The 10,505-nt window shown below is 49.9% G+C and overlaps 1 protein-coding gene across 3 annotated transcripts in view; it reads left to right on the top strand.

The window, feature by feature from the left end:
- Positions 1-7,320: 7,320 nt before the first annotated feature.
- The window catches only part of UBE3A (ubiquitin protein ligase E3A), a 114,348-nt gene continuing 111,163 nt past the window's right edge, over positions 7,321-10,505 (top strand). The window contains exon 1 of one of the 3 annotated variants that reach the window (XM_063953334.1): positions 7,321-7,858. In XM_063953334.1, the coding sequence (XP_063809404.1) occupies positions 7,743-7,858 (116 nt within the window). In that variant the 5' untranslated portion in view covers positions 7,321-7,742. Of the gene's footprint in view, positions 7,876-10,505 lie in introns of all 3 variants that reach the window. The other 2 variants (XM_063953331.1, XM_063953337.1) reach the window with 2 other exon arrangements.

Here is a 10,505-nt window from a genome sequence, read left to right as displayed (position 1 = left end):
ACTCCACCCCGTCACTCTAGCTCTGCCTTGTGTCACTCTAGATTCTAGAGTGACACAGAGCAGAGCTGGAGTGACAGAAGGGGTGGAGGGGGGAGCTGGAGTCACAAGGGGGGATATTGAGTGACACAGGGCAGAGCTGGAGTGACTGAGGGGGGGGGGGGAGACTGGAGTCACAAGGGGGGATATAGCGTGACACAGGGCAGAACTGGAATGACATGGGGAGGTGGAGTGATGGGGGAGCTGGAGTTACAGGGGGGATCTAGAGTGACTTTGGGAAAGCTGGAGTGACACATGGTGGGAATTGGAGTGATAGGGGGCACAGCAGAAGTGACATAGGGGGAGCTGGCATGAGACAAGGGTTTCTTTCTCTCCTCCCTTTGTCTATGGTGTGTCTGTGTGCCCACTTTCCCCTGGCTTTATTTTTTTCAGACTCTCTTCTCTGTCTATTGCGTCTGTGTCTCTTGCCCACTTTACTCTTTATCCCAGTGTTTCTCCGACTCTAAGGTAGAGCGGAGAGGCGGTATAGTGATGTTTCTCTATCGTCCTAGTGGATGCTGGGGTTCCTGAAAGGACCATGGGGAATAGCGGCTCCGCAGGAGACAGGGCACAAAAAGTAAAGCTTTAGGATCAGGTGGTGTGCACTGGCTCCTCCCCCTATGACCCTCCTCCAAGCCAGTTAGATTTTGTGCCCGGCCGAGAAGGGTGCAATCTAGGTGGCTCTCCTAAAGAGCTGCTTAGGAAAGTTTAGCTTAGGTTTTTTATTTTACAGTGAGTCCTGCTGGCAACAGGATCACTGCAACGAGGGACATAGGGGAGAAGAAGTGAACTCACCTGCGTGCAGGATGGATTGGCTTCTTGGCTACTGGACATCAGCTCCAGAGGGACGATCACAGGTACAGCCTGGATGGTCACCGGAGCCTTGCCGCCGGCCCCCTTGCAGATGCTGAAGTAAGAAGAGGTCCAGAATCGGCGGCAGAAGACTCCTCAGTCTTCTAAAGGTAGCGCACAGCACTGCAGCTGTGCGCCATTTTCCTCTCAGCACACTTCACACGGCAGTCACTGAGGGTGCAGGGCGCTGGGAGGGGGGCGCCCTGGGAGGCAAATGAATACCTATTTTGGCTAAAAATACCTCACATATAGCCTCCGGAGGCTATATGGAGATATTTAACCCCTGCCAGAATCCGTTAAGAGCGGGAGACGAGGCCGCCGAAAAAGGGGCGGGGCCTATCTCCTCAGCACACAGCGCCATTTTCCCTCACAGAAAGGCTGGAGGGAAGGCTCCCAGGCTCTCCCCTGCACTGCACTACAGAAACAGGGTTAAAACAGAGAGGGGGGGCACTAATTTGGCGATATGCTTATATATATATTAAGATGCTATAAGGGAAAACACTTATATAAGGTTGTCCCTATATAATTATAGCGTTTTTGGTGTGTGCTGGCAAACTCTCCCTCTGTCTCTCCAAAGGGCTAGTGGGTCCTGTCCTCTATCAGAGCATTCCCTGTGTGTGTGCTGTGTGTCGGTACGTGTGTGTCGACAGGTAGGAGGACGATGTTGGTGAGGAGGCGGAGCAATTGCCTGTAATGGTGATGTCACTCTCTAGGGAGTCGACACCGGAATGGATGGCTTATTTAGGAAATTACGTGATAATGTCAACACGCTGCAAGGTCGGTTGACGACATGAGACGGCCGACAAACAATTAGTACGGTCCAGACGTCTCAAAAACACCGTCAAGGGTTTTAAAACGCCCGTTTACTTTAGTCGGTCGACACAGACACAGACAGGGACACTGAATCCAGTGTCGACGGTGAATAAACAAACGTATTCCTTATTAGGGCCACACGTTAAAGGCAATGAAGGAGGTGTTACGTATTTCTGATACTACAAGTACCACAAAAGAGGGTATTATGTGGGATGTGAAAAAACTACCATAGTTTTTCCTGAATCAGATAAATTAAATAAAGTGTGTGATGATGCGTGGGTTCCCCCCGTTAGAAAATTATGGGCGGTATACCCTTTCCCGCCAGAAGTTAGGGCGCGTTGGGAAACACCCCTTAAGGTGGATAAGGCGCTCACACGCTTATCAAAACAAGTGGCGGTACCGTCTATAGATAGGGCCGTCCTCAAGGACCAGCTGACAAGGCTGGAAAATATAATAAAAAGTATATACACACATACTGGTGTTATACTGCGGCCAGCGATCGCCTCAGCCTGGATGTGCAGAGCTAGGGTGGCTTGGTCGGATTCCCTGACTAAAAATATTGATACCCTTGAAAGGGACAGTATTTTATTGACTATAGAGCATTTCTATATATGCGAGATGCACAGAGGGATATTTGCACTCTGGCATCATGAATAAACGCGATGTCCATAACTGCCAGAAGATGTTATGGACACGACAGTGGTCAGGTGATGCAGATTCCAAACGGCACAGTATGGCCGTATAAAGGAAGAGGACTTGTTTGGGGTCGGTCCATCGGACCTGGTGGTCACGGCAACTGCTGGAAAATCCACCGTTTTTTACCCTAAGTCACATCTCTGCAGAAAAAGACACCGTCTTTTCAGCCTCAGTCCTCTCGTCCCTATAAGATCATATCTGCCCAGGGATAGAGGAAAGGGAAGAAGACTGCAACAGGCAGCCTATTCCCAGGAACAGAAGCGTTCCACCGCGTCTGACAAGTTCTCAGCATGGCGCTGAGACCGTACAGGACCCCTGGATCCTACAAGTAGTATCCCGGGGGTACAGATGGGAATGTCGAGACGTTTCCCCTTCGCAGGCTCCTGAAGTCTGCTTTACCAAGTCTCCCTCCGACAAGGAGGTAGTATGGGAAAAAAATTCACAAGCTGTGTTCCCAGCAGGTGACAATTAAATTACCCCTCCTACTACAGAAAAGGGGTATTATTCCACACTATATTGTGGTACTGAAGCCAGAAGGCTAGGTGAGACTTATTCTAAAAAATTTTTTTTTGAACATTTACAAAGGTTCAAATTAAGATGAAGTCACTCAGAGCAGTGATAACGAACCAGGAAGAAGGGGACTATATAGTGTCCCGGGACATCAGGGATGCTTACCTCTATGTCCCAAATTTGCCCTTCTCACTAAGGGTACCTCAGGTTCGTGGTGCAGAACTGTCACTATCAGTTTCAGACGCTGCCGTTTGGATTGTCCACGGCACCCCGGGGTCTTTACCAAGGTAATGGCCGAATTGATGATTCTTCTTCGAAGAAAAGGCGTCTTAATTATCCCTTACTTGGACGATCTCCTGATAGGGGCATAGTCCAGGGAACAGTTGGAGGTCGGAGTAGCACTATCTCGGATACTGCTACAATCAGCACGGGTGGATTCTAAATATTCCAAAATCGCAGCTGATCCCGACGACACGTCTGCTGTGCCTAGGGATGATTCTGGACACAGTCCAGAAAAAGGTGTTTCTCCCGGAAGAGAAAGCCAGGGAGTTATCCGAGCAAGTCAGGAACCTCCTAAAAACAGTGCATCATTGCACAAGGGTCCTGGTAAAAATGGTGGCTTCCTACGAAGCAATTCCATTCGGCAGATTTCACGTAAGAACTTTTCAGTGGGATCTGCTGGACAAATGGTCCGGATCGCATCTTCAGATGCATCAGCGGATAACCCAATATCCAAGGACAAGGGTGTCTCTCCTGTGGTGGTTATAGAGTGCTCATCTTCTAGAGGGCCGCAGATTCGGCATTCAGGATTGGATGCTGGTAACCACGGAGCCCAGCCTGAGAGGCTGGGGAGCAGTCACACAAGGGAAAAATTTCCAGGGAGTGTGATCAAGTATGGAGACTTTTCTCCACATAAATATACTGGAGCTAAGGGTAAATTTATAATGCTCTAAGCTTAGCAAGACCTCTGCTTCAAGGTCAGCCGGTATTGATCCAGTGGGAAAAACATCACGGCAGTCGCCCACGTAAACAGACAGGGCGACACAAGAAGCAGGAGGGCAATGGCAGAAACTGCAAGGACTTTTCGCTGGGCGGAAAATCATGTGATAACACTGTCAGCAGTTTTTCATCCCGGGAATGGAAACTGGGAAGCAGACTTCCTCAGCACGACCTCCACCCGGGAGAGTGGAAACTTCATTGAGAAGTTTTTTCCACATGATTGTAAACCGTTGGGAAATACCAAAGGTGGACATGATGGCGTCCCGTCTGAACAAAAAACGGGACAGGTATTGCGCCAGGTCAAGGGACCCTCAGGCAATAGATGTGGACGTTCTGGTAACACCGTGGGTGTACCAGTCGGTGTATGTGTTCCCTCCTCTGCTTCTCATACCTAAGGTGCTGAGAATTATAAGACGTAGAGGAGTAAGAACTATACTCATGGCTCCGGATTGGCCAAGAAGGACTTGGTACCCGGAACTTCAAGAGATGCTTACAGAGGTCTTATGGCCTCTGCCGCTAAGAAGGGACTTGCTTCAGCAAGTACCATGTCTGTTCCAAGACTTACCGCAGCTGCGTTTGTCGGCATGGCGATGGAAAGCCGGATCCTAAGGGAAAAAAGGCATTCCGGAAGAGGTCATTCCTACCCTGGTCAAAGCCAGAAAGGAGGTGACCGCACAACATTATCACCACGTGTGGCGAAAATTTGTTGCGTGGTGTGAGGCCAGGAAGGCCCCACAAAGAAATTTCAACTCGGTCGTTTCCTGCATTTCCTGCAAACAGGAGTGTCTATGGGCCTCAAATTGGGGTCCATTAAGGTTCAAATTCGGCCCTGTAAATTTTCTTCCAGAAAGAATTGGCTTCAGTTCCTGAAGTCCAGAAGTTTGTCAAGGGAGTATTGCATATACAAACCCCTTTTTTGTGCCTCCAGTGGCACTGTGGGATCTCAACGTAGTTCTGGGATTTCTCAAATCACATTGGTTTAAAACCAGTCAAATATGTGGATTTGCAGCATCTCACATAAAAAGTGACCATGCTCTTGGCCCTGGCCTGGACCAGGCGAGTGTCAAATTGGTGGTTTTTTCTCAAAAAAGCCCATATCTGTTTGTCCATTCGGACAGGGCAGAGCTGCGGACTCGTCCCCAGTTCTCTCCCTAAGGTGGTGTCAGTGTTTCACCTGAACCAGCTTATTGTGGTGCCTTGCACCTACTGGGGACTTGGAGGACTCCAAGTTGCTAGAAGTTGTCAGGGCCCTGAAAATATATTCCAGGACAGCTGGAGTCAGAAAATCTGACTCGCTGTTTATACTGTATGCACCCAACAAGTTGGGTGCGCCTGCTTCTAAGCAGTCGATTGCTCGTTGGATTTGTAACACAATTCAACTTGCACATTCTGAGGCAGGCCTGCCACAGTCTAAATCGGTTAAGGCCCATTCCACAAGGAAGGTGGGCTCATCTTGGGCGGCTGCCCGAGAGGTCTCGGCATTACAACTCTGCCGAGCAGCTACGTGGTCAGGGGAGAACACGTTTGTAAAATTCTACAAATTTGATATCCTGGCAAAAGAGGACCTGGAGTTCTCTCATTCGGTGCTGCAGAGTCATCCGCACTCTCCCGCCCGTTTGGGAGCTTTGGTATAATCCCCATGGTCCTTTCAGGAACCCCAGCATCCACTAGGACGATAGAGAAAATAAGAATTTACTTACCGATAATTCTGTTTCTCGGAGTCCGTAGTGGATGCTGGGCGCCCATCCCAAGTGCGGATTATCTGCAATACTTGTACATAGTTACAAAAATCGGGTTATTATTGTTGTGGCCATCTTTTCAGAGGCTCCGCTGTTATCATACTGTTAACTGGGTTTAGATCACAAGTTGTACGGTGTGATTGGTGTGGCTGGTATGAGTCTTACCCGGGATTCAAAATTCCTCCCTTATTGTGTACGCTCGTCCGGGCACAGTACCTAACTGGCTTGGAGGAGGGTCATAGGGGGAGGAGCCAGTGCACACCACCTGATCCTAAAGCTTTACTTTTTGTGCCCTGTCTCCTGCGGAGCCGCTATTCCCCATGGTCCTTTCAGGAACCCCAGCATCCACTACGGACTCCGAGAAACAGAATTATCGGTAAGTAAATTCTTATTTTTACTGTGTACTGTAGCTTATAGAGTGGTTAGTCAGGGTACAGAAGGGGTCAGTAATGCAGTGTAGGGTATAGAGGGGTCAGTAGTGTTGTGTAGGGTATAGAGGGGTAAGTGATGTAGTGTAGTGTGTAGAGGGGTCAGTAGTTTAGGGTATATAGGGGTCAGTGTTGTCATGTAGAGTATAGAGGGGTCCGTGATGACGTGTAGGGTCTAAAGTTGTCAGTGATATTGTGTAGGGTATAGAGGGGTAAGTGATGTATTGTAGTGTATAGAGGGGTCAGTGTTGTCATGTAGAGTATAGAGGGGTCCGTGATGACGTGTAGGGTATAAGGTTGTCAGTGATGTTGTGTAGGGTATAGAGGGGTAAGTGATGTATTGTAGTGTATAGAGGGGTCAGTAGTTTAGGGTATAGAGGGGTCAGTGTCGTCATGTAGAGTATAGAGGGGTCCTTGATGACGTGTAGGGTATAAAGTTGTCAGTGATGTTGTGTAGGGTATAAAGGGGTTAGTGCTGTAGTGTACGGTTTAGAGGGGTCAGTGATGTTGTGTAGAGTATAGAGGGGTCAGTGATGTAATGTAGGGTATAGAGTGGTCACTAATGTACTGTATTGGTACCTTAGACAGCTCCTCTTGTGCCTAAGCACATACCCTTCCCACACTGAATTCTGTATACCTGTTACTGTACTGCAGGTTATAAGTGCTGGGACCTTTAATGCATTGATCAAACTTTTATTACTCTTTAGTACCTAAACTAGGTGAATGGGGATGTGGGTTGGGCATTCAATCATCTGGACTACTATTCTATTTCTGTACACTGCTTAGCTGCATAATGGGCGCTAGTTCCGAGCCAAAGGGCTGTATCACACGCACCGGTTTCTCCCGGTGCGCAGTGCATTTTACTATTAACTATAATCTCTCTGAAAGTAGTTTTCAAAAGTTGGCAAGAATACCCATTGTTAATCCAGTCGTGTGTGTATAAATTTCTATACATACATTCTGCTTACATAATAGCAGGATGATTTCATAAGTGTATTATATGCTTAGGTAGCCAGTTTATTAAAAAAAAACCCACATAGAAACATTGGTTAACATCGATCTCACGGAACCAATGTTTAACTAAACAATATTTTGTAACCAATGTTAGAAAACATTATTTAACCGATATCCCTTCCTACTCCAGCTCCTCTCATTCCAACCGCGTGCATCTGCGCATGCTCCACCTGGACCCAGCCCAAACCATAGAGACGTACAGCGCTTCTACTTCCGTCTCCCTCTCTGGTAGTCCAAACAGTAGTGGGTAAAGGTTAGGCTGAGCTCTACTATCCCGTGCTGCGGTGTACGCCGGGATAGCCCCGCCCTTCTCTCCGGTCCTCCCAGTTTGCTCTGCTGCCCGAGGTCCGTGTCTTGTAGCAAGATGGCGGAGCTGGGCTCGGGGTGACCAGACAAGAACAGAAAGCAGCAGCCAGCGCTCATCGTATCCTCCCCCGACCCCGCGTGACGGAGCCGCACACATCCACCCCAGTGCGCCCAGCATCCCGCACGTAGAGCTCAACACCGGTGCTGTGTGCTGCACTCATTCATAGGTGGCCGGTGCAGCCCGTGCGGGGTCTCAATCACACTCTGCGGGAGGCTGCATGTGTGCATGGCCCGGGGGCCTGATCGGGTGGACTAGCTGTGTGCCTGCTGGATTGAGCCGGGTTCTCGCATGAGTTCCCCGGACCGGAGGCGGCGGCAGCAGGAGAGAGAGGGAATCCCCGAGCCCGAGGAGAGCAGGACACCCACCCACTGCATCAGCCCGGATCTCAGTCCCGGGGGAGACAGGTCAGCCTGTGCCTCGTGTAAGGAGGGGGAGGGCGCACACTGACAGATCAGGGAGCTGCTCTGTATGGAGGAATGGTGGATACACGGTATAGGAGTGACTGGGGACGGGTCCACAGTACAAGTGTGCAGGGGTGGGGAGCACATGGTATAGTAGTGATGGGGGAGGCGGTATAGACGGTACAGGAGCATTGGGTGGACAGAGGATGTACACTGTACAGGAGCGGTAGGTGAGGGGGGATGCACACGGTACAGGAGCGGTAGGTGAGGGGGGATGCACACGGTACAGGAGCGGTAGGTGAGGGGGGATGCACACGGTACAGGAGCGGTAGGTGAGGGGGGATGCACACGGTACAGGAGCGGTAGGTGAGGGGGGATGCACACGGTACAGGAGCGGTAGGTGAGGGGGGAAGCACACAGTACAGGAGCGGCAGGTGAGGGGGGATGCACACGGTACAGGAGCGGCAGGTGAGGGGGGATGCACACGGTACGGGAGCGGCAGGTGAGGGGGGATGCACACGGTACAGGAGCGGTAGGTGAGGGGGGATGCACACGGTACAGGAGCGGTAGGTGAGGGGGGATGCACACGGTACAGGAGCGGTAGGTGAGGGGGGAGGCACACTGTGCTGGAGTAGTAGGTGAGGGATGCACACGGTACAGGAGCGGTAGGTGAGGGGGGAGGCACACTGTGCTGGAGTAGTAGGTGAGGGATGCACACGGTACAGGAGCGGTAGGTGAGGGGGGGTATGCAAACTGTACAGGAGTGGTAGGTGAGGGGATGCACACTGTACAGGAGCGGTAGGTGAGGGGGGGGATGCACACTGTACAGGAACGGTAGGTGAGGGAGGATGCACACGGTACAGGAGAGGTAGGTGAGGGGGAATGCACACGGTACAGGAGAGGTAGGTGAGGGGGAATGCACACGGCACAGGAGCGGTAGGTGAGGGGGGATGCACACAGACCAGGAGCAGTAGGTGAGGGGGGATGCACACTGTACAGGAGCGGTAGGTGAGAGGGATGCACACTGTGCTGGAGTAGTAGGTGAGGGGGGATCAGAAGTAGTGGAGGGGGTGCATGGTATCGGAGTGTTGGTGGGGGGGTTAAACGGTACAGGAGCGTTATGTGGAGGGGATGCACACGGTACAGAGGCGTTGGGGTGGGGATGCATTCGGGAACAAGAACAGTGGAGACTGATATACAAGATACAGAAGCGGGGGGGGGGGGGGATACACAAGGTACAAGAGTGTTGAGTGGGGTGTACATGGTACCAGAGCAGTTGGGGGGGGATACAATGGGTTCAGAAGCGGTAGGGGGTGCACACGGTACGGGAACAGTGGAGATGGATATGCAAGGTACAGGAGCTGTGGGAGGGGATGCATATGGTACAGGAGGGATGGGAAGGGGGGGGATGGTAAAGTGCTGCCCTGTCTAGTGTGACGTGTGGATTGAACTGATTGGTTGACAGACTGTGTACAGTATTATGAGGTTGTAGTTGAGACAGGCTCCTGAGGCTGAACAAAATAGTTGTACAGACTAAGGCAAAAAATCCTCCCAGGTTTTAAAGGTTTAACTAAATGGCATGGTAAATTCTATTCCAAATTTTAGGCATAATCTAAAAGTGCATGAAATACATTTTTTCAATTGGTTTTGACTGAGATCAGCCAGATGGTGTCTTTCATTCGTGATACACCATTGTAGCTGATTTCTGAAGTTTCGCAGCACTCGGCGGGTCCTTTCCAGCGTTATCGCTGCAATTTCTTGACGATGCGCACTTTCATTGTCTGGCTATGTTAAGCAGAATTTTTGTTACTGGGTGGGGGGGGAAACAATCACAATCGGCTTCATGAAAGGCCTCTACGCATTCAATGGGGCCATTTGACAGCTGAGGTGTACAAACATCAGCAAAGAACCATTAATGAACAGAAGGCTGCTCCAAGCCAAGAAATTACAATATCCTATTCAAAACAAATTGAAAATAAACTCCTTACGTGCCCTTTTAGATTATGTAATAACATCTTGAATAGCAATTACCATCTTTTTTGTTAACCTTTAAAATCTGGGAGGTTATGTTTTTTTGCCTCACCCTGTTACCAATAGCAAATTAATGCAGACGCCAAAGCTTTGTGAGACCTGTCGTCTTATGTCAGTGTAGGTAGATCTTCCTTATATCTAACTGACTGGTTTTCAAATTACTTTATGTTGTCCACTCATGGGCATGATTCAATTCTAAGAGAGTTGAATAGCCCTGGGAATTAGCTCACGGGGCTATTCAATACAGCGTCCTATTACACCCAACGACCGGATTTCTTCTTGCACCCCCAGAAGGATGTGAGCAGAAATCCGACAAAAGTGCAGACGCGATGCTGATTTCCGCCCTTGGCGTGGTGGAAACAGCATCGCACTTAAGTCGGAGAATGCCGGTTCTCCCGACAAAACCCCCTATTTAGACCGGGAGAACGGGCATTCTCCGACTCACCATTGCGCTGTATTGAATAGCCCCGGGAGCTAATTGCTGGCGCTATTCAACTCTCTTTGAATTGAATTGTGCCTAAAGTGGTCTTATTGCATGATTAAATATATGGTACAGTGGAAAAGTTTGTAAGATGCCTGAAAATAGTAGTGTGGTCTTAACATATTGGGATGAAGAATA

The sequence above is a fragment of the Pseudophryne corroboree genome, chromosome 2 (assembly GCF_028390025.1).
Source record: "Pseudophryne corroboree isolate aPseCor3 chromosome 2, aPseCor3.hap2, whole genome shotgun sequence".
Taxonomy (NCBI): Eukaryota; Metazoa; Chordata; class Amphibia; order Anura; family Myobatrachidae; genus Pseudophryne; species Pseudophryne corroboree.
The sequence above is the reverse complement of the archived record's forward strand: the minus strand, read 5'-3'. Positions and strand labels throughout refer to the sequence as shown.